The 25,004-nt window shown below is 46.2% G+C and overlaps 2 protein-coding genes across 2 annotated transcripts in view; both read left to right on the plus strand.

Annotated features, from left to right (window-relative positions):
- cmtr1 (cap methyltransferase 1) overlaps positions 1–14,270 on the plus strand; it is a 39,560-nt gene extending 25,290 nt beyond the window's left edge. Inside the window, exons 20-24 of the mRNA XM_084315008.1 lie at positions 1–56; positions 1,028–1,075; positions 1,191–1,303; positions 11,251–11,359; positions 12,793–14,270. The exon at positions 1–56 is cut by the window's left edge and continues 13 nt beyond it. Of these exons, the coding sequence (XP_084171134.1) occupies positions 1–56; positions 1,028–1,075; positions 1,191–1,303; positions 11,251–11,359; positions 12,793–12,928 (462 nt within the window). The 3' untranslated portion in view covers positions 12,929–14,270. The remainder of the gene's footprint in view (positions 57–1,027; positions 1,076–1,190; positions 1,304–11,250; positions 11,360–12,792) is intronic.
- A 2,869-nt stretch (positions 14,271–17,139) lies between these two features.
- On the plus strand, positions 17,140–24,479 carry hebp2 (heme binding protein 2; the record flags this gene model as incomplete). The annotated part of the gene is made up of 4 exons (XM_084314307.1): positions 17,140–17,214; positions 18,371–18,506; positions 21,502–21,682; positions 24,299–24,479. 4 exons carry the CDS (start codon positions 17,140–17,142, stop codon positions 24,477–24,479), a joined length of 573 nt encoding a protein of 190 aa, XP_084170433.1.
- Between the last annotated feature and the right edge of the window lie 525 nt (positions 24,480–25,004).

The raw sequence follows: 25,004 nt of genomic DNA on the forward strand, positions 1-25,004 counted from the left end.
GAGAAGTTTGTGAAGGCCGTCTCCAAACCCAGCAGACCAGACATGAACCCCATCAGGTAGAAGAACCAGACCAGGTTCCAAGGCCATTCAGAGCGGCTGGGTGGTGTAGAGAGTACCCCAGGGGTCAAGAGCACCCGGAGGGTCAGATCCCGGTGTCAGGGGTACCTCTGGCTTGGTCGTTCTTATGAACACAATTGGCAGTGTTGGCGGGATGCGGAGTCCTGGGTGTTGGCGGGGGTATGAGTCCTGGGTGTGGCGGGATGCGGAGTCCTGGGTGTTGGCGGGGGTATGAGTCCTGGGTGTTGGAGGGGGTATGAGTCCTGGGTGTTGGAGGGGGTATGAGTCCTGGGTGTTGGAGGGGGTATGAGTCCTGGGTGTTGGAGGGGTATGAGTCCTGGGTGTTGGAGGGGGTATGAGTCCTGGGTGTTGGAGGGGGTATGAGTCCTGGGTGTTGGAGGGGGTATGAGTCCTGGGTGTTGGCGGGGGTATGAGTCCTGGGTGTTGGGAGGGGTATGAGTCCTGGGTGTTGGAGGGGGTGTGAGTCCTGGGTGTTGGAGGGTATGAGTCCTGGGTGTTGGAGGGGGTATGAGTCCTGGGTGTTGGAGGGGGTATGAGTCCTGGCTGAGTCCTGGGTGTTGGCATTACAAATGTCAACACGTTTGTAATGCTGATCTGTCAACTGTAATTGGTTGTCGTACATTTACGTAATGCAACAGCCTGTACACTGGAGAGGAATGCATTTACCTAAAATACTGATGTAGCCAAAAAGAGATTCATAATGTCGGCGTTGGTACGTGTTGGGTTTGTCTCCCGGCCCTAACTGTGTTCCCCCGCTGCCCAGAGTGAAGGAGGTGTATCTAACTGTGTTCCCCCGCTGCCCAGGGTGAAGGAGGTGTATCTAACTGTGTTCCCCCGCTGCCCAGGGTGAAGGAGGTGTATCTAACTGTGTTCCCCCGCTGCCCAGGGTGAAGGAGGTGTACCGGCTGGTAACTAACTGTGTATCTAACTGTGTTCCCCCACTGCCCAGAGTGAAGGAGGTGTACCGGCTGGAGGAGATGGAGAAGATCTTCGTCAGGTAAGACCAGACGACATGTTGGTGATGATGATGATGATGTAGTGATTGTCCTCCTCGTCTAAAACCTATACGGACGGAGGACGTGACTGTTGCCGTGGTCTTCCTCCCGACGCAGGCTGGAGATGAAGGTGACGAAGAGCTCGGGAGGCGTCCCTCGCCTGTCCTACACGGGCAGAGACGACCGCCACTTCCTGCCCACCGGACTCTACATCATCAAGACCGTCAACGGTACGTCCGTGTGACACGTGGATAGTGAGGGTGTGTCCTGCAGAGAGGAGGAGGAGGAGGAGGAGGAGGAGGAGGAGGAGGAGGAGGAAATAGCTCATTTTAAAAGCTCAAAGAGCCGACCAAAGTGCTGTACAGTAACTACACAATTAAAAACTATAGACATAGTCACACAGTGGAACAGAGGACAATACAACATGACAAAAGACAGGATGGACAGTCAATAATACAGTAGGACCACAAGACACTAGGTCAGGAGTATACAACAGACGATCCATTATGGCCTAGGACAGTAGACATGTTATGACACAAAGACTATACAGCCGACAATATTGTAAGACATAGGAGACTAGACGATATGTTGTGGCAGTATGACTATGCAACTGTGTGTGTGTGTGTGTGCACGTGTGTGTCTCATGTGTGTCTCATGTGTGGCACAAGTGGAAAGGGTACTTTCTTGCAATTTTAATACGAGTTCAAATTCCACTTTCTCACTAAAGACACTGACACATGGATTTTTCAACAATGGGGAGTCAGTCAGTCAGGGACATTCGCTGTTGTAGGCCGGCCCACTGGGCAGGGTTTCCGTTAGAAAAAATTGTTGCCGGCCTCAGTGTCCGGTAGATTTCAATCTACCGGTCAAATGAGAGAAATTACGGTCAGAGTTTATTGAGCTTAAAAACAATTGATAGGCAAAAGAATGACAACAAAACAAAAGAATGACATCATCAAGGCATGTAGATTTATAATATTTTTACTTAAAAACTAGGCTACTTTTGCGTATAAAGTCATTATATTCCAAATAAAATAAGTCCCGAGACTCGTGCTGCTGCCGACTTTAAATCAAATAGGTGTCTGTGGGCAGTCGCCCGACATTAATAAACAACAGTCTGTTATAATCACATTTTTATGAGCTAACGAATTCCGTTATATTGGACATTTGTATTAATTATATCAAGCGAAGAACTGATAAATTTGACAGAGAGACGGCAACATTATCGTGGGTTTGCGTGACGACTCTCTCTCTCCACCTCCCAATGACTTATTTGCGAGAGTATGTCGATGCAGAGCAGCAGATTCAGCTGTTATTGGCTCTTTTCTGGGGACCGCACAGCAGCGCCCCCCACCCAACATTGAATTGAAAATGGCTGAATTGGAGTACTGCTGGAGTACTGCATTGTGCTGCTGCTGCTCCGGCTCCGCAGCTTCACAAAAGTTCGCACACCCAGCACTAAGCTCTCGCTGACAACGTTGTAACTGAGGGGTACAATTCCCTGACTGTATTACTAGATATGATACTTACTACCACTACCTTTGTACTTAATATTCGGCCACCCAGTACACGGCATAAATATATTATCATGAACACTCTCACGTAGATGAAACGGATCCAACACAAATGTACGAATTAGAAACAGGTCTTTATTGCCTACACAGCGATGGTGTGTAGACTAAACACTTAATCACTTAATTACATTTATGAATTGAAATAGTATGCACTTTTATGGCAAGGAGTATTCGTCGGTATATCAATAGATAATGTCCAATCTCTGAAGGCGCAGGTGGTAAATATACGACCTGGAATAGTTAAGGAATAACAGCAATGATACTTTAATGATTATAGGCTGGATACACTAGAGGGGGGTAATCCGGTCGCTTGTAAGCCGACAGGAGTAGGAGGGGGGGGGGGGGTAGAATCCAGCTGCCTCGTCCGGCCAAGGGTATCCCAGGAGAACCCACTGTAGTGACGTTCAATGCGCCGGCGATCCTTGGACCACAGATGAAAGCAGGTGGACTCTTTGTGGGCCGGCTCTCTCCGGTCCACGGGGGAGAGATGTGGAGAGACCTCGTCTTGCAGAGCGTCTCCTCACCTCGCGTCCTCTCCAGGGGGGGGAGTTCCAACACACGGTAGTGTCGGGGGTCTTTATCCATAGAATAATCAAAGTATCCAAAGCATAATCCGTGCCTGGGAAGGCGGGCTGTCGTCGGTAGAATAATCCGGTATACAGGTCCACTCGCTCGTCGGCTCTGGGGCTCCTCGGGTGCAGCTTCACATAGGGTCAACCACCCTGGGTAAGCAGCCAGTTCTCTGCCCGAAACGATGGGGTACTGACTACAGTAGTATTCTCACCGCACGAAGCACTATATATTAACAGACTATTATTAGCTTAATAGACTACGTCCAACTCGACGATATAGTGCCAAATATGACTATTCAAATATTAATATACACGATGTCTCAATACCGATGGTAGGCGAACTTGGCCTTACTCCCACACGTGGCATCGCGGGGAGGCTTTACGTCTGTGACTCTATTGGAGGGTAAGAAACTGGACTGAAAAGAAAGTCCTACTTTAGTAGCGCAGTATATATACGCACTATGAACAAATAGTCCCATTAGTGGTGCGGTAGCCAAATTCCTACGCGGAACTAGGACTTGTTCGTACATGTCGAGCGGTACGTTTGAACTGGGTCTGAGGGGTATGGCAGCCTGGCACCAAGGTCTCGACCAATAGTAGAATGGAGACTATTATGGGATGTTCAGTAGGCTAGAATGGATATTCAATGCATATTGTACAAGGAATATACAAGGGATATCAGGGAATATTAGAGAATATACAAATACAATTAAATATATATATATAAATAAATATATATATTCGGTTTAATCTGGCCCTTCACAACAGCCACCCCCTGAATAGGTCCCAGACCTAATCAGTTAAACGGAGACAGATTAATCGCGTTGTCTATTTACACATAAGGGTTTGCTGTAGGGGTCAGTCAACTTCACAAAGTCATAGGGTTGTAGGGTCATGGTCATCATCGATTGTGTCTGGGAGTCGAGGCAGTTCTATGAGCCTTGCCACGGGACGGGTGTAAGTGCGACCCTGGACGAGCACTTCAGCTGCTCGGACCTTGCCGTCGGCACCGGTGATCACTTTGCTTACGCGGCCGGCCGGCCACATAGCTCTGGGCAGTGATTGATCAATAATCATGACGACTGTTCCTTCTGTCAAATTGTCTCTCTCCTTTACCCACTTCTGGCGGGTCTGTAGAGACGGTAGGTAGTGCAGTAGGAAACTGTTCCAAAACTTGTCGGCTAATACTTGGCTGTACCTCCACATTCGTCGGCCGTTCGCTTCTTCAGGCCGGTACATTATCTGGGGTAATGTGGGATCTAGCCGCCCCATCAGGAGTGTGTTGGGGGTTCTGCGTAGGCGACCACCCACTCTGATGAGGGTATGAGCGTCGCTCTCGGGGGCCAGGTGAATTAATCTGCTGTCGGATGGGACGGGCTTTCCTCCCTGTAGACAGGCCAATTCATCGGGGAACGAGTCTCTCTGGGCTCGCTGCAGTAGAAGCAATTCTGCTTCCTCGTAGTTAGCCGCTGACATATCAGCGGGGGACTTGCACTCCGGGTGGTACCGCAGGAATGTTCTTTGTTGTGCACTCTCTATGGACGTGCAATCGTTTATGTTAGGGTCGGTGGAGGCTACGGTGCTCAATCCACAGAACACAGACTTCTTAATTTCCACCTCCTCTGGACTGGCTTCCCTCGGGATAGGCATGGGCCACTGTCCTTCCGGGAGTCTTAGGAATGCTGGTCCGTCACTGTAGACATTGCGACGGGTGAGGTCATCCAGGGGCATCCCCCGGGTGATGACGTCAGCTGGGTTCTGTTTTGTATCAACGTAGCGCCACTCTGTTTCTCCGGTTAACTCTTCGGTTAAGTCTTGAATCTCGGTGACTCTGACTCCCACGAAGACTTTGTACTTGCATGAGTCCGATTTGATCCAGGCGAGTACCGTCGTGGAATCTGACCACAGGATTGTTCTAGACACCGGTATGGTGAGCTCACGTTGGATGAGCGTGGCTAGGTGCGCTCCGGCTAGGGCTGCGCAGAGCTCTAGACGTGGGATAGATTGTTGCTTGCGTGGGGCTACTCTCGAGCGGGCGAGGACAAATGCTGTGTAGATCTCTCCCCCTTGGTCTTGGGCCCGCAAGTAGGCTACTGATCCGTATGCGACCTCTGAGGCGTCACTGAAGACGTGTAAGTCCATTTTACATGTCTCTGGCCTCACCGTGGGTGGGAAGTAGCTTCGGCGCATATTAACGCCTGGGAGTGAGTGGAGCTCCATCTCCCACTCTCTCCAGGTGGATGTAAGGTGTGCGGGAATGGGGTCGTCCCAGCCCTGGTCCTTGTCCCACAATGCTCGTACAATCATTTTTGCCCTGGTGGTGTACGGTAGAATACATCCTAGCGGGTCATATTGTCGGGCGAGTGTTGTGTACACACTCCGTCTGGTGGTCGGCGCCGCCGCCGGCCTTCCCTGCTCCGTAGTCAGGGGCTTGTGTCTGTAGTGAAGCGAATCTGTTTTGAATCGCCACACCAATCCCAGGGTCATCTCCTGGGCTTCTCCCGGGATTGTAGCCATCCAGGTCTCGCTGCTGGCTGCCTTGTCCTCGGAGGAGAGGCTGCGCAGTACTTGCGGATCGCTGCTGGCCCACTGCCTGAGATCAAAGCCGCCTTTGATCAATGAGGCGCGGAGTTTAATCAGGAGAGCCTCGGCTTCTTCCTGGGTTGAAAGGCTTTGTAGACAGTTGTCTACGTAGAAGCTGTTCTTTACGCTGTGTCGGACCTCTTCGTCCGCTGCTGGGTCCTCTGCTACATGTTTCTGTAGTGCAAATGTAGCACAGCAGGGGCTGCACGTCGTTCCGAAGGGGAGGACTTCCCATTGGTAGATGGCTGGGTGCTCATCTCCTGGCTTCTCTCTCCATAGGAACCGTAACAGGGGCTTGTCCGCCTCTACTAATCTCACCTGCAGGAACATTCCTTTAATGTCCCCGCTGATGGCCACCTTTTCCTGGCGGAAGCGAAGTAGAACGCCGAGTAGGGAGGGGCCGAGTGTGGGACCGGGCAGTAACTCTTTATTCAGATTTTGGGATCCGATCTGGTAGCTGCAGTTAAATACTATGCGGTCTTTACCGTTGTGATGGACCTTGTGGTGGGGCACGTACCACGATTCAGTGGTCTGGTCAGCCTCTTTAATGTCCATCTTTGTGACGTGTCCCGCTGTGATGAGCTTCTCAATCTCAGCGCGCTATACGCTCTCTTGGGCGGGGTTCTTGGCTAAGCGCCGCTCCGTGTTCAGCAGGTACCGTTCTATGGCGTCTGTCTTGGCGTGGAAAGTAGGCATTCCTTCTCGCCGCAGGAGTGGCGTGGCGTATCTCAACACGCCGTTGACCGGGACTCTCTTGGTCCCTGTCTCGAGGAGGTGAATGGCGTAAATGTCATCTTTAGAGCGAATGTCTTTCTTTCCATTCTTAAAGGGCATTTGTTCCAAGCTCCATAGCCGCTCTACGTGTTGCAGGAGTGCGGTTTCTCCCTCTGTGACTCGGGAGTGGAGACATCTAGTGGCTGTACTTCGGTTGAGAGATTTGGCGAGCGGGCCTTGGAGAGTCCATCCCAAACGGGTCTCGACTGCTGCAGGACAGCCTCGGGGTCCGGTATGAACCCGGTCTATCGGGACAATGAGGTCTGCATGGTCGGAGCCTATCAACAGGGTCGGCATAGCATTGTCTATGAGCGGGATCGGTAACTTGCGCAGATGTGCATATTTCTCCATCAGCTTGGCGACGGGGTATGTGTACCGCGACAGTCCTATTTCTTGGCTGGTGAAAGCGTCTGCAATCTGGTACCGTCGCTCAGGCTGGCCGCTTGCTGCGATAGAGAATGAGACATTCTCGCCCTTTATCGTCTTCAAATCTCGTCTTATTGTCCGAATTGTCATTTGGGTTTCGCTTCCCCGCAGCCCTAGCTGGGCCGCAGCGGAGGCGAGCAGCAGGGTCTTCTCTGACCCGTCATCGAGGACGGCGTAAGTGTCCAGGACTTTATTCTGGTAGCTTAGTGTCACACGCACTACTTTTAGGAGTACTCGGGCTCCACTGCTGCTGGCGGGATCGATGTACATGACGCTCGCTTTGCGGCTGGATGGTGCAGGTGAAGGGCGCCGTCTGTTACTGTCGTGAAGTATGTCCAGATGGGCTCCATCGCACTTGGTGCACCTTTTCTTTAAGCGGCATTCGGCTGCCATGTGTGAGCGCGCACAGCGAAAACAGCGCTTGTTGGACTTTATCCATTGACCTGCTTCCTCCGCGTTCAGCTTGGGGAAGGAGTCACATTGCGCTAGCCAGTGTTCTTTCTCACAGTAGGGGCACACTATCTTCCACTTCTCCGTTCTGGAGGGGGTACTGTGGCTCCTGCTGCTCGGTACTGACTCCGATTGGTGCATCACAGTCACCGATCTTCTTCCATCATTTAGTCGTCTGGTTCCTTCTCTGGAGCCAGGGGTGCTCCGTCCGAATGTATCTAGCCGTAGGCTGCTGACTTCTCTCGCCAGGAAGTCTGCTAGATCGAGGAGGTTCGGTTCGGGGCCATTCGGGTCTCTGTGGTCCCTCTGCCGCCTAAAGCGCTCCTGACGAGCGGGCGGCAGCTTCTCCAGGATCCTTTCCACATTTGAGTTGGCGTAAAGTTCATACTTCCCCTTCTCTCTTTGCGCTCCCAACATCCCTACCAGGGACTGCACTCTGATGGACAGGTCGTCCAGTGCTCGATTGTCTATTGCTGGGGGTAAGCGGTCGATGTGTCGGATCTCCTGGATCACGTAATCCCATATGCGCCCATACCTCTGGTCCAATGCTACCAGCGCTGCTGTGTATGGGGTGGTGGAAGTCGCGTAGGCGAGCGCTATATTATGTGCGCGGGGCACCTTTAAGTGCTGCAGTAGGATGGCGTATTTGTGGCGTTCATCCAATACATCCACCAACATGGTCTCCAGACACATGCAGAGTTCTGTATACTGGGCCCGGTTCTCTTGGGTGAAGTCGGGTACCATAGGCGTGCCAATGTATGACGCTGACTGTGGATACATCGGCGAGCGTTGGGGGAGAGGCCTCCTAGGCGAGTCTCCTCCCGCTTCTTGGTATGGGCTGGTACCGGCAGTGTACCATGGCCCGCTTGTCCAGGTGCTGTTCCTCGGTGCGGGTCGTGCGTCGTGCTCACCCGTGTATAGAGTCGGGGGTCTGTAGCGCAGCTCCGCGGGAGTATAGCCTGGGCTGTACCGGACCTCCTGGTCCGGTAGAGTACTGTGCTGTCTTCGGGCGTGGTTCTCCTCCTCTTCCTCTTCGTCTTCAGTTAGGTCATCCAGTGCTTGTAGTCTCTGGTTTAGCCTCTCCACAGGATATGCTGCTCCTTCCCGGTTGCTAGGTCTCGCTTGGACCGGTGGGGGGAGGTGGTCTGTGGGGGGTATAGACCTCGTCTGTTGGTCAAGTTCAGGGTTGTTTACTCGGCTAGGGGATGCCGCCCTGGAGGTGTGTCTAGACGAGTTCCTGGAGCCTCTGGCGGAGGGAGAGGGTGTTGTCCGTCTGATCAGCTGTTCTATTAGTTGCGACTGCTGTCTGTCGCGCGCTGCGTCCCGTTGAGCACCGGCTCGTTCTCGGGCCACATTCTCTTCCATCTGAATGCGTCTTATCTGCTCGTGTTCGCTTCGCTGCTGGATCTGCAGTCGGTCGCGTTCAGCAGCGGCGTTCAGGCTGATGAGGAAGGCCTGCTGTAGGGTCCTCTCTGCCTCGCTGGGAGAAGGCGGTTGTATAGGGGAGCCTTCCCTCGGGGTACTCCTTGCGGAGCCTTGGAGCTCTATCTCCACGGTGCTCTCCCCGTCTTCTTCCGTGCCGAGTTCTCTCTCGGTAGCGTTGTATTCCTCCCGGGACTCATCGGGGACTACTTCTTCAGTACTGGCGGGGTGTGAAGTCATGTCTGGTTCCCACTGGTCCCCACCGTGAACTTGGTCAGTTACATTAGAGCCCGTAGGGGCCTCTATGGTCGGGGTAGTCTGGGTGTTGGGGTTAGACATACTTTTACTTTCTAGTTTTACCGCGTTTACTGTTAGTAGAAGACTAGGTTGTTGACTGACAGCGTAAGCCTCTAAGTACTGAGGGAGCCGTCGTTCGCGCTGCGGGCGTTGGTTAGGAGGATCGTTTCGTGGAGTGTTCATCATAGGCCATTTCAATATTAATAACACTATATTAATATTACACTGATTACCATCCGGCTCGAAGGACCAATTGTAACTGAGGGGTACAATTCCCTGACTGTATTACTAGATATGATACTTACTACCACTACCTTTGTACTTAATATTCGGCCACCCAGTACACGACATAAATATATTATCATGAACACTCTCACGTAGATGAAACGGATCCAACACAAATGTACGAATTAGAAACAGGTCTTTATTGCCTACACAGCGATGGTGTGTAGACTAAACACTTAATCACTTAATTACATTTATGAATTGAAATAGTATGCACTTTTATGGCAAGGAGTATTCGTCGGTATATCAATAGATAATGTCCAATCTCTGAAGGCGCAGGTGGTAAATATACGACCTGGAATAGTTAAGGAATAACAGCAATGATACTTTAATGATTATAGGCTGGATACACTAGAGGGGGGTAATCCGGTCGCTTGTAAGCCGACAGGAGTAGGAGGGGGGGGGGGGGTAGAATCCAGCTGCCTCGTCCGGCCAAGGGTATCCCAGGAGAACCCACTGTAGTGACGTTCAATGCGCCGGCGATCCTTGGACCACAGATGAAAGCAGGTGGACTCTTTGTGGGCCGGCTCTCTCCGGTCCACGGGGGAGAGATGTGGAGAGACCTCGTCTTGCAGAGCGTCTCCTCACCTCGCGTCCTCTCCAGGGGGGGGAGTTCCAACACACGGTAGTGTCGGGGGTCTTTATCCATAGAATAATCAAAGTATCCAAAGCATAATCCGTGCCTGGGAAGGCGGGCTGTCGTCGGTAGAATAATCCGGTATACAGGTCCACTCGCTCGTCGGCTCTGGGGCTCCTCGGGTGCAGCTTCACATAGGGTCAACCACCCTGGGTAAGCAGCCAGTTCTCTGCCCGAAACGATGGGGTACTGACTACGGTAGTATTCTCACCGCACGAAGCACTATATATTAACAGACTATTATTAGCTTAATAGACTACGTCCAACTCGACGATATAGTGCCAAATATGACTATTCAAATATTAATATACACGATGTCTCAATACCGATGGTAGGCGAACTTGGCCTTACTCCCACACGTGGCATCGCGGGGAGGCTTTACGTCTGTGACTCTATTGGAGGGTAAGAAACTGGACTGAAAAGAAAGTCCTACTTTAGTAGCGCAGTATATATACGCACTATGAACAAATAGTCCCATTAGTGGTGCGGTAGCCAAATTCCTACGCAGAACTAGGACTTGTTCGTACATGTCGAGCGGTACGTTTGAACTGGGTCTGAGGGGTATGGCAGCCTGGCACCAAGGTCTCGACCAATAGTAGAATGGAGACTATTATGGGATGTTCAGTAGGCTAGAATGGATATTCAATGCATATTGTACAAGGAATATACAAGGGATATCAGGGAATATTAGAGAATATACAAATACAATTAAATATATATATATAAATAAATATATATATTCGGTTTAATCTGGCCCTTCACAACAAACGTCGTTGTCATTATTAGAAGCAACGATGAAACAAATGTAATGATTGTTTCGTTCATCGCATAGGCTATTTAATTTTAGCCTATTTTAATACAATTCAAATAATCAAATTGTTCTTAGACTCAGGGAATTATTTTCACCGGACATTAAGACCGGAGAGATTAAATATGTCGGACTTCAACAGATTTTGCCGGTCAAATACCGGTAATTACCGGCTAACGGAAACGCTGCCACTGGGTCAGATGGTAATTTTACATACATTAAAATGCAATTTTATTTCATACACAAAATAGATAGTGAATAAAGTAAGAGAGGAGGAGAGCAAGAGAGGAGGAGAGGAGAGCAGAGCAACATGTTTCTCACCACCGTTCTCCTCTCCTCTGTCCAACAGAACCCTGGACGATGGCGTACAGCAAGAACTCCAAGAAAAAGTTCTTCTACAACAAGATCACCAAGGAATCCAGCTACAACCTGACGCCCAACTCTGCTGCCCCGTTCCAGTACGTATCACCATACCACCGTACCACCATACCATCGTACCACCGTACCATCATACCACCATACCGTGGGGCGGCGTGGCTCAGGGGTAGAGCGGGTCGTCCAATGATCGAAGGGTTGGTGGTTCGAATCCCGCTCAAGCCCATGTCCATCCCACTGCCGTTGTGTCCTTGGGCAAGACACTTAACCTACTTGCCTCGTATGAATGTGTATGCATGTGAATGAATGTTGGTGGTGGTCGGAGGGGCCGTAGGCGTTGATTATTCGCCACGCTTCCGTGAGTCTGCCTCAGGGCAGCTCTGGCTGCAATTGTAGCTTACCACCACCGGTATGACTGTGTATGAACGAATAATGGACTCTGTGAAGCGCTCTGGGTGCCATGAAGAGCGCTATATAAATCCAAGTCATTATTATTATTATTATTATACCATCATACCACCGTACCAAACTTGAGCGTTTGAAGTAGGGCTGGGCGATATGACCAAAAACGTTATCGCGATAAAATTATAAAATTATTTTCATATAACTCGATATCGATAATTATCGTCGATATAATGTCTGTCAAGTTTAATTAACTTATTATGCCCGGCGCCGATACGCGGGCTGACTTGTTTTGCTGCTGTGAATGTCTCGAGAGTCGAGTTGATGTCGTCATCAGTCCGCGCACGTTAGCAGTTAGCCAAAGCAAGCGGAGTATCTCAAGCGGAGTATCTCATGACTCAAAAATGACCCTAAAATACTCTGTTCCGCCCAATTCATTGCAACGACGTCCACCGTATACCCCACACTACTATAACAGTTACCCTCAGAATTCAAAACACACACCAACTCGGCAGGTAACCTGTAAAATAGCGCCATGCAAGCTAATTAGCCATAGCCAGCCTTGTTTACTGAGTCCTACCTCCGCGCCTCCTTCCGGGTCTCCTTCCGCTATCGGCCATCTCCTTCACTGATTGGTTGTTAGTGCGTGTGCTCATATCCAAGCTTGGAAAATCGATATATCGAAACTTTGCGACCACGTTTCATGTTTATTTCGAGGAAATAATTTATCGCGATAGTTATCGTTATCGTTTTATCGCCCAGCCCTAGTTTGAAGTCTGCCTCAGAAAATCTTAGTTTTAAAGTGCAATTAGTGGGAAGTGGATCCATCAGAAGATCTTAATTAGACCCCCGAAAGGACCTGCTTTGTGGCATCTAGGGTCCATTGTAGAGTCAAAACTGTATGACTACCAGATCCAATTAAATTTAGGAATAAGTGTTCACAAGTTACACATCACTTCCTGTTTACCAACGCCTGTGAGGCTCTGAGTAATTTGGTCAAAAAGTAAACTTACCCTTTACTGTTGTAAAAAGCATTGATCATTATGTCCTCATTGATGACCAGTATGATCTCATGGTGCGTGTGTGTGTGTGTGTGTGTGTGTCCCCTTCTCAGCGTCTGCCACGCCAGCCGGCTCTTCTGGGCGTGGGTGCCCGGGGTCAGAGTTCACGACTCCCAGTCGAGGGTGGACCCCGAGAAACTGTCCAAGGACGACGTGCTGTCCTTCATCCACCAGCACTACCAGCCATGAGTGACACTCGGAACGACCCCCCTGGCGCTCGGTCGACTCCCTGGGAGGAGGGTCGGAGCCAAGATCACGTTCACGTTCAAGTTCCTTTTATTGCCACACGGCCAGGCCGGTGGAACTCATGATGATGGAGGACAGTTCGCCGGGGCTGTGACATTGGAACTATTTTCGTTCTTTTTTTGTATTTGACATTCGACAGACCACTCTTCTCTTCTCTGCTGCCCCTGGCCCCCCGAGTTAGAATGTATACAGACGTCAGCACACGAGGAGTTAACGCTTATCTAGACAAACTAAACGACAAAAAAAAGCCAGACTGCCACTGTCGCCATGTTGGATTGCATGTCTCTCGTTGTATCGTGAACTTTAATAGTTCCCCATCCATGCCATGCCATGCTCTTGTGTGTGTGTGTGTGTGTGTGTGTGTGTGTGTGTGTGTGTGTGTGCGAGAGAGGGTAAGTAAGACTACAGTGTACAACCTCAAAGGTGGTTCATTTACACTACGCCTCCACGTCTACAAACTAAATAACACTCTTGCTCGCCTCAGTCTGGACTTGTCTTTTCCATAACCAGTGACTCTCTCTCTCCTTATCTCTATCTTTCTCTCTCTCTCTCTCCTTATCTCTATCCTTATCTCTCTCTCCTTATCTCCATATCTCTCCTTATCTCTATCTTTCTCTCTCTCTCTCCTTATCTCTCTCTCCTTATCTCCATATCTCTCTCCTTATCTTTCTCTCCTTATCTCCATATCTCTCTCCTTATCTTTCTCTCTCCTTATCTATCTCTCTCTCTCCTTATCTCTCTATCTCTCCTTATCGCTCTATCTCTCGCTCGCTCGCAAACCAGTTTAATATACTTTTTTACCACTTTTCTTACATTTTTTTTATATCAAGTCCTCCCTCCTTACACTGTACTCTCTCCCTCTACGCTGAACCCCACAATGCAATAACCAAATGTTTAAGTGAATATACTATTTTATCCTCACCTTTACTCCATATCATTGTAAGTCAAATTCATACATGTGTACTCAGTCACGTCGAACACAGATGTGTCGTCTCCACTCCCGCTCGTGAATGACCCGTCCCGGAGCGAGTGTGGTTTCACATCGTGGGAGGTGTTGTCGTCACTAGTTAATTTTTTTTTAAGGCTATTTCTACCCGTTGCCTCTTTGTATTTGTGTTGCATCCTGTCGCCTTGCCTCTCATCCTGGTGTTGTTTTTACCACATGTTGTGGATGAGACGTGTGTTCCTCCTTCTTTTCTTTGTAAAAGGTAGCTATCAATCAATCTCCTTGTTGATAACGCTTATAATGTAGTAATAAAACAAAGACATGTGTTCTTCCCAAGAATCTGTTTGTTTTGGCTGTTTTTTTCTTTAGTTTGGGTTTACTGAGACCCGACTGAGACACAGACACCTTTCACAACATGGTTTAGCTTGGGCACCACAGTTGGTGGTTGTGAATTTTGGGCTGCCTAGCAACCGGAGAGTTTACAGGAAACACAATGGAGACACAAGCCCAACCATACCATACCATGCTAGACCATAGCTAGCCCCAGCCAGGCTGAACATAGCTAATGATTGATTGATTGATTGATTGATTGATTGAAAACTTTATTAACAGATTGCAGAATGGGTACAATACAGTACAGCTCAATACTAACAACTGCTAAGAGGATGAAGACCAGAAAAATACTTTCGTCTTGTTTACATCAGGGTCCTCCATTTTCAATTCATCAAGACATTTATGACATACATGACATACAGATATATGGTGGAGACAAGGCATTCGTTTTAGAGGTACTGCTTCCAGAGATAAACTTTTTTTCCCCATTATGTCTGTTGTGTCATTTATTGAAAGAATTGCATCTTTGACCGGTTGTGATGGTTTTTTCTAGTCTGGGGTGGAGAGGGAGACAGAGTGGCCCTAAAGAAGAGAAGCCTGTTCACTCTGCCGCCATCTTGCTAACGAGGGCTGACCCCCATCTCTGAATGGGGGGTCATCTGTATCTTAAGAATCTCATACATATCATTGTTTTTCTTTCATATTTGAAGTCACTGGTAAATTACTGACAAGACAGAATGGAATCATTTGGTCTTAGCCCAACTTCTACACATGCACCATTCAGTGGTTTTCTTCCACACAGTTCTTAGTTACCATGGCAACCATTCCACCACCTCCAGCCTTTTTTTAAACTCAACTTTTCAAAGTAAATTGTAATTGAACTTCAACTCAACATTTAATCACATCACATTTGAATTATTCTCTCTGAATATGTAGCAAGTAGTGTAGTTGTGGCCGCCATCTTTAGTGGGTTTCCCCGTTCAAAACGACCACAGTGATCCGTCTCCTTTATTTAGACGTCTCTGGCCCTTCTTTGGAGACATGATGTATGTGACCTGCTTGACCGTGGCTTTTAGGCCAAAAGAGAATCACACACTGATAACCTGACATAATTAAAACACGACTTTCTGATGGACAGTTTCTGCTGTTATCCTTCCTTCATAGTCAACCTTTGCCAGCTACACTAGCCTTAAGATTAAGATATTCCTTTAACCCTTGAGGAAATGTGGGTGTCATAGCAGCATGGGGGAGGGGAGGTATGGGCAGGGTAATAGTATAAATATACATAAGTAATAGGCAATAAAATTCGATCTGAATATGATATATGAGAACAAATAAACAGTGTAAATGTGACCGATCGTATCGGACTCCTCTGCGTTGTGTATTAAATGCTGATGCCCCGAGGGAGAGTCGAACCCGGGTCTCCTGCTCCGCGGGGGACGACATAGACCGCTGCACTAAGAAGTGACTTCACTCCTGGGTACTGTATCTATGTGTCTATTAACCCTGTTATGGGGAAGTGAGTTTAACTCGCAGCCCGCTTACTGCCACAGTCACTTCTTCTCAACACACCTGTTTTACCGTGACTGTGGATATACTCACGGACCTCCGTTACATAAACAATATAATTAACTCTGAATATAAAAATATGAGGAAAAATAAACTGTAAACAAAGGTGCAGATGAGGGTCTGTGTGCCCTATCGGTTATGTTATATGTTAAAATAAATATAGGCAATAAAGAATTTGAATCTGAATACATACTATGAGTAAGAGTAAAGGGAAACTACGACCAATTTAAGAATTCATACATGTTATTCCTATGGTCTGAGACAGTCGGTCAATAATTACTAATTACATGACTAATTATTAATTAGTGATGTCATTGTCTGAAACTGCTCCATAGAAAATGAATGGGGGAAGATGGTAAAGGTGACAAAGAGCATCCAGGGGGGTGTTCTGAGTATATGGGTACATTCTCTGTCTCAGAACAAAGAACACAAATATAGAATTAGGCTCATTTGGTTATAAAAACTCTGAATACGTCATATGTTTGAGTCTTATTTATTTGGTTTCTGGCTTTGTGAGAAAATAGCTTGCATTCACAAATATTGATTCAACTTATCGGGCATGCAAAAGAAAACATTGGCATTTTTTATTTGGGTCGTGTTGTGTTTCTCACCCAACCTCCTCCAATGTACAGTTTCTTCGTCAAATGTATATACTCTCTTTTTTAGACTCATTTTGTATCACAAACAGTACTGTATTTGCAAATCTGGTATGTCATAAATGTATAGATGTAGCAGTACTGTCTATCTGTATGTCATGTATGTTATGATGAATTGAAAATGGGGACCCTGATGTAAACAAGACAAAGGTCTTTCTCTGGTCTGCATCCCCTTAACAATTGTGTGTATTGAGCTGTACTGTACTGTACCCATTGTGCAATCTGTTAAATAACGTTTTCGATCAATCAATCTCATTAAAGGTTACGTCACGGGACTCTTATTTTGAAGTCACAGCGTTTCATCCAATCAGCGCCTGGTATAACCTCTCACGTGACCAAAAAAGTGATAGTGTAAAAAACAAGAGCTTTCATAATATCAGACACTACACTCCCGACAGAAGGCGTCAAGCGAAATAATTTACAGGTATTTTGGAATCTTTTCCACCATAAGGACCTTTCAGTAAAACCAAGTCTTTAAAGAATAACACTAATGTTGTCATTTAGCTAAACAACAAACACTGCATCGTTTTATTGCTGAATGTAACGATAGATTTGCAAGCCAAAGTTGGCTCACATGTCTTGGTCTTGATGTTGTGTATTTATTTCCTTGGACAGAACACCAACACATTGTTGATGATCAAACTGTAACCATGCTGAAAACTGTGGGCCAGGTTCTGTTCTCAACTCGTTTGCAGAATCCTAAATTCACTCCGGAGGAAAACAAGGTAAAGGCAGTCAGTTTGTCAAACTTTTATGAAATTACATTTTACAAACGTTACATCTGGGAGAGACACGGGGACAAAAGTAATATGTTTAAAAGCCAATGTTACTATTCCCAAGGGTCCCAACATGTATATAACAGACAAGTTATTATTGCTAAATTAATAAAATTGTTCATTATTTTAATAAGGATTCTTATTTTGACATATATAATACACAGCAATACGACTGTAAGGAGGCACCCTTGTATCGCCCCTGAACCCAAACTCCCATGGCTCAAGGTCCAAGTGAATTATTCAAACATAACCTTAACGATTGGGCCACATTACTGGCAAACAGAATCCGAGTTTACACTTGATTATATGCTAGTGCTGTGCGTAATAATGGATAGAGAAAAAGTTGGATAAATAAATTAACATGTTGGGGGGCCCTTTTTGGGGGGTTTTGGTGATCAAATATTGAACTATAATAATCAGTGCAGGAGCTCACTTATCCTTGAAGGACACTTTTATCGCAACAATAAAAAATATAAATTTGCATAAAAAGGGCACTTTTTTATGAGGCACAAAAGGGCAGGTGCTCGAGCACCCTTTGGGCTCTATGTGCCCATGGCACGTGCCTGACTGTAGTGATATAGTAATAAACTTTATTTGTATAGCACCTTCATACAAGAATTGCAGTTCAAAGTGCTTCACAGCAGAAAAAAGACAGACACAACATGAGCACATAAAGTGCAGACATATAAAATCAGTCGTTCACATTAGGATCTAACATCCCAACAGGCCACCTTGTTTATGCTTTGATTCTATGGCAATAATAAAAAGAGTAAAATAGAATAGACAAGAGTAAAATAGTGCAATAAAGGCAGTACATTTCTCAAAGAGAGGCCTGGACGTTGCTGAGTTAACGATCTGACGAAGAGTGACTGAAGAACTGGGGAGATATACTGCAGGGCCGATGAGTAGATGGCGGCAGGCAGGTGTGGTTGCTGAGCAGGTGAGTGGAATGAGTTGATTACCAGGAACCTGCCCATATATGGGCTGCAGGAAGCTGCTGGCCTCAGCTGACACACAAACAAGGACAGACGGTAGAAAACAACAATCGACTAAAAGACGAACGGAGAGTTTAATGGACTAATATCCATTAGTGTGTGTGTTTCAGGGACAGGACTATGAGGCGCGCACCTACCACGCCACCCCCTGGGTGAGCACCACTCTGAGGGGGATGGAGCAGGAGGCGGCCCTGAACACTGGCTTCCGCAGGCTCTTCAGCTACATCCAGGGAAACAACCGGAGCAGTGAGTCTCAGCAAGCAGGGCCGCCAGACTGATCTAGAGCCACGGTTTATTATTCTGTGGGTCAGGATTCCAAGATAGCAGCACTCACCTGTCATTAACCTGAGACAGTTATCAGTCACCTGTAATGAACCTGAGACAGTTATCAGTCACCTGTCATGAACCTGAGCCACTGTCGCCCCTACTCCCTACACCCCCTTACCCTAAACCAGGTTCATATCCTACTCCCTACCCCTACACCCCTTACCCTAAACCGGGTTCATATCTTAACCCCCCCCCCCCCCCCCCACACACACATATTACCTTTTTATTTGACCACTATGAGTAGCGTAGATGTTCGTTAGGGAGATTGGGTTTCTTCACTGAGCTCTTCTCCTCACCATTGTGTTTTATTATAAATGATGTGTCTGGGTTCCAGGGTTCAGGTCCCACAATGGAAACGTTGAAGAACCCTTGATCTAAACACTAAGATTATCTTTGTTCATGAGCACCAGAATAGGATATTAGAATTATTATATTATTATTAGTATATTATCGGACTGTGAAGCTCTGTATCCCCCCCCCATGCTGCGTTGACACCTGAATTTCCCCAAGGGGATTAATAAAGGATCATCTTAAAGGTCCCATGCATTATAAATGTCCTTTTCCAGTGTTTAGCATTGTTTCCTAGCAATGGGGGATTATATCAATGTGGTCTGTGTTGTTAATTATCATATTGACTCATCAGTCTAGTCTCGAGTTCATTCAAAATTATGCTTTTGAGTACTTGATTAGAAATATAAAACAATGCATTTTTTTGAAAGAAACCTTACACATGTGTTCCATAGACTCACAGGAATTGTGTAAAGTTGCCCAAATAGTGCAAGGAATAGCACTGCATGTCCCCTTTAAATCTAAAAATCACAAATAAGAATAAGTAATAAAATACAGTCTGGGATATACGTTCTAAAATATGTATATACATTCTCAAATATACAGCCAAAAATATACAGTAATATACAGTACAAAATTGTAAAGTGTCTGTAAAAAGTAAAGTCCAAGATATACCAGAGTTTGTGCTGTCACTCTCTGCCCAGTGAGGCAGTGAGGCACAGTGGTGCATTATATTATAGTGAGTCTAACACTAGCAAGGGAAGTGAATACATTTTTCTCAGCACTTGCAAGTCGAGACAAGTTAAGATCAATGTCATGATCCCTGCAGGGGATGTGTCGCAGCCCAAAGTCAAAACGCCAACAATAACACACTCAATGATACACGTTTAAAACATGTAAAAGACACTCTGAGGGATCAGCCCTTTCCTTCTGCAGCCCTTTTGCTTTTGGGACAGAAGACTGAACCTGGCAGTAGTGATCTTTCCTTGTAAAGAATCTACCACTTGACCTGTTGCCTAGTAGTTCACCCGTACAGAACGTTAGCAACAGCTGCTCTTTTCATGTCTCTGACTGGATGCTGGCTGTTCTGTCCTTCCTGACAATGTAAAGTGGTTTGTAAACATTTGTACTAGTTTCCATGAAAAACTAGGTGAGAATGTCGTTCCTTATTGATTTGACCCATTACATCCACTTTCATCATGAAGTGGGGATTGAGCCGTTAACAATGGATTGTGGAAAAGGGGGGTACAGCCCCCAATACTAGGAATATGTTCCTAATGTTTTGTACACTGAGTGTATGTTGTGTACAGTGTGTGCAATAGACTGCTATGGTCTGCGTTGTTATGAAAATGTGATCTGTAACACGGCTCTAATCTGTAGGTTTATTGAAAAGTGGTCGTTCACTCACTGATAGGGAATGTTTAAGGTAGGGAGGCACCGATCCGACTTTTTCAGTCCTGATACCGATACCGATACCTGAGCTTTGGTGTATCGGCCGATACCGAGTACCGATCCGATACCCATTGTTCAATTAATAAACTGTATGCCTCACTGTGTGGAAGAGACTGGAATCATTATTTTGTGCAAGGCTTGACTTAAAACATTACTTTCCTAACTTAGTGAAACAAAATGTGACAAATTAACACATAGATATAAATGTATTGAAGTTATTTATTATTTTATTTATTATTATATTATATTTAAAAAAAAATCCGATATTATATATATTTTTTTCCCGATACCCGATCCAGCTATTTTAGTCATATCGGGGCCGATATCCGATATCAATATCGGATCGGTGCATCCCTAGTTTAAGGTATGCGATATCCCCACCATCTGCACACATGTCATAACATGTACAGGTGTTGTGTTGTTTAGACAATGTGATGTTTCTATAGCTTAGAGAGAGTGTATATTCCATCAGTCAGACGCACAACAAACGGCCTCCTTTTAGCAGAAGGCGTTGGTTATCTTCGTCTATATAAGCTATTCTGCTTGTGCCGCGTGTATTTCACACTAATGTCTCCCAGGTGCACAATTCATTTAATATTTTATTTAACCTTTATTTAACCAGGCAGGTCAATTAAGAACAAATTCTTATTTTCAATGACGGCCTGGTGAGAGGACAAAGGGACCCCTCGAAGGGTAACAGGGGAAGGGGACAAAATAAATAGAAAAGAGACCCACGATACATCACAGAGGTAAGGGAAATAATTAAAACACACATCAAACAAACAACAAAAGAAAATGACGAGGTATGTAATACAGGAAGCAGAACTGACAGATTACAGTTAACACTTTCTCCGCCAATAACGTCATAGAACGGGTTTCAAGTTCATGCGAATTCTGCCATATCACGGCGTACGACGTTATTCTGATTATATTTCATATTTTCGCCATGGTATTCATATTTCACTCACGGATCATTGTCTGATGCTGTCTGAGCCGGCACAACTCTGCAACGCTTCAATACTGCCACCTGGTGGCTGATCGGCGAGTTGCCAAACCGGATATACAAGAAGCAGAACTGACAGATTACAGTTAAAACAACGCTGCGATAAGAGTCCTTAGTATCCTTCCTAATGGTGTCCTTGCTGAACGTGTGTGTGTTGTGCCTACATCTCAGAGACGAAGGTGGAGATGACCGCCCCGGTGTCGTGCCTGGTGGAGCCCGGGTCGGGCCCGGCATGCGAGACCACCTTCACCGTCTCCTTCTACATCCCAGAGCAGCACCAGGCCGACCCGCCGGAGCCCTGCGACCCGGAAGTGTTCTTGGAGAACAGGAAGGAGTTTGCGGCATACGTCAGGTGCAGAGCAATGTAGAGTTGAATGCTTGGCGGCGGCAGCGTGTTAATTCTATACGATCGCTCGTAGATTTCAATCTTATCACAATTCAGGCGCCTAAGGAAGTTCAAAGTGAGTCCGAAGATCCTTAAGAACTTCTACTCGTGCACAATGCTCATGCCTGGTGACATCACCTCCTGGTTTGGGGATAGCACCGCACACGACCGCAGCAGACTGCAGAGAGTGGCCCGTTCAGCCGAACGCACAATTGGAGGGGGGCTCCCCACTCTCCAGGACGTTTATAACAAGCGGTGCAGGGCCAAGGCTAAGAGAATAACCAAAGACTCTAGTCACCCAAACAACTGCCTCTTTGAACTGCTGCGGTCAGGCAAGCGCTACCGCAGTCTCATGGCCGGTACAGAGAGACTCAGAAGGAGCTTCTATCCCCAGGCCATCAGGATGCTCAATGACTCCATGTAACAACCCATCATCTACACTCATTGCACACACATCCACATGCACACACTCACTTTAGACACTTTAACACATTATATTTATCTATTATTAAAGAGATTTGCACTACTTTTGTACCTCATTTTCTGCATTGTACCTCACTGTTTACTCATTTTTACTCACTGTACTTAGACGGTACCTAGGTTGTACTTTAGATTGTATATTGTACTGTATATTGTATATTCCTCTTTACTTACTTTTTACTTACTTACTTTCTTTCTTACTTACTTTTTTTTACTGTATGAAGCACACTCTCAGGGGCTCATACAGAACATTTCACCATAAAGTATGTGTATTTTATTCGAACAATTAATAAACAAACTTGAAGGCTGCTAAACGTGTTATCAATCATGTAAATCAGACAACATTATAAAACTGAATGTGCGGACGGCAACTATTTTTAGGTTTCACTTTCACTTAGTTTTAACTTTATGTGAAGGAGAGAAAAAAGGGTCTAGAGTTGACGAGACATGTTGCACCATGATAGTGGAGGATTCAGAAATATTTTGGATTAAACCCCGACAGCAGACCGACTGGAGAGGAGCTCAGAGGACCAGTCCAGTCCAGACCGGCAACAGTATGTTTGTGTGATGCGCTAAATAAGGCTGCAGCTACATTGATCTGTCCATCAATGAACAGATATAAAAGGGACGGAAGGAATTAATGTCAGTTGGTATATTTTTTTATTAGAACCTAACGTGAACTCCATCTGTCCAACAAGTGGATACTAATCATTGAATATTAATTAAAAACAGACGTTAGAGATCAAAGTGAGCGCTCTACAGCTAATGAGCGTAGTTTTGTACAATGTCCGGTGTCACCGGCGTTGTGATGAGTCATGGGTTTAAAGTTTAAAGTTTAAAAGGATCCCCATTAGCTGCCACCTAAGTGGAGCTAGTCTTCCTGGGGTCCACACAGAAAGACAACACAAAACACAAAACATAACAATTACGGTTTTCTTTCCCCTATTATTTCATGCACACTTTATTCATTGTTTTAAATTATTATTTTCCTTGAAGTTATTTTGTGCATCACTCTGTTTTGAATTTGATGCAAATTTGCAATGCATGAGGGTCATCCTTTTGTGTTAAATGGCTGCATAAAGCAAGCATTTGTTGACTCGTGTTGATAAGAATATTAAAACTTGAAAAAGATCAGTTTGAGGTAGATAAAAAAAAACAAAAAAACAATGCGATTAATTTGTGATTAATCGCGAGTTAACTATGGACAATCATGCGATTAATCAGATTAAATATTTTAATCGATTGACAGCACTAATAACAATACATGAGATACATATGACAATCACAATTCACTTAATTAACAATGATCATCTAAAAACAGTAACACATTGTAGACATCTTCATAAACATCAGAATATTTTCAGAAAAGGTTATTACATTCATGGGTAGACATGAATATTTTCAGAAAAGGTTATTACATTCTTTTTTTTTGGTCCACTTTTTTCTCCCATTTTCTATTTTTCTCCCATCCCAATTTTCGTATCATCCAATTCAACCCTCCCCTGTCACGGACACTGTTTCTTGCCTCCCACAAGCCGGCTGCAATGTGGACTAAGTCATACATAGCACAAGTCCCCTCCGGTACTTGAGGTAACAGCAGTCGCATCTTTCCACCTGCGCGGCGCGATCTTTCAGCGTCAGGGGTCTGGGCTTTGGAGGGGCCCCACCCCCGTCGCTTCCTGATTCTACTGCGCAGGCGCACCAACCGACCTGTAGGAGTCGCTGTCCACAATGCCCGAACCCCACAATGCCCGAACCCCACCCATCAGTTTCCCACCCCCTAATACTGCCAATGTGTATTAGTGCGGACGACCAGCTAAACTGAAAGCAATGTGGAGCGCTGGGCTCGAACAGGGAGGCGTAGGTTATTACATTCTTGAGTAAATATTTCATTATTACATTCCTACAGTAGGTATTTCCACTCCCAAACTGGGCAACCCTACATGCAACCCCGATGAGCAGGCACCTTGCGTGCTTAGTACCTCCTCCGTCAGTGTGCGAGTGAACGGGTGAATGTGAGGCTGACGTTGTAAAGCACTTTGGATAAAAGCCGTTATACAAATGCAGTCCCATTTACCATTCTCATTCCCGTCCTCCTCTCAGGACGTATGGAGGTTTCTCCAGCGAGCGGCTGAAGCGTGAAGAGCTTCTGAAGCTCCTCGCGAGCCTCGAGAGGGACGGCGTGGCCCACAAAGACCAGCCTTATTACACGGCCGGCTACGACAGCCCCTTCAAGCTCACCGGGCGCAAGAACGAGGTCTGGGTCTTCAAGAAGACGGAGTAAAGAGAGAGAGAGAGAAAAGGTCAAAGGTCATACTAAACTCCATGGTTTACTAGGCCGTTGCAGGGGTTCTGAAACTTGATTTTACTGTTCAGAAGATATTTAATAATATACAGTATGTAAGAATGGTGTAGGGGAGGGAAACTGTTTGACGTCCATAGTTAGTCTTGAAAGGATGTTTTATGTTATTCATGTGACCATGACAGTTATAGAGATGTTTGGTTGCTCCGACATACAAATACATTTGTATTTTATTTTTTAGAATCGTTGGTCTAGATCAGTGGTTCTCAAACTATGGGTCGCGAGTCGTGACCCAAATTGGGGTCGCGGGTAGCCAGGTAGCATTTAATAAATTATTTAATTTTTTTTTTACTGTTCTGGCAACATATTTTGGCTAAATATGCCTCGTTTTAGAAATGTGTATTGATAACATAATGCTGTAATTACATTTTCTAATAAATATGCATGATCAAGTTCAACAACGTGTGCTTTTATTTTGATATTCCTTAATTCCACGTTGAAATTATG

Source organism: Notolepis coatsorum (genome assembly GCF_963971535.1).
Source record: "Notolepis coatsorum genome assembly, chromosome: 5".
Taxonomy (NCBI): domain Eukaryota; kingdom Metazoa; phylum Chordata; class Actinopteri; order Aulopiformes; family Paralepididae; genus Notolepis; species Notolepis coatsorum.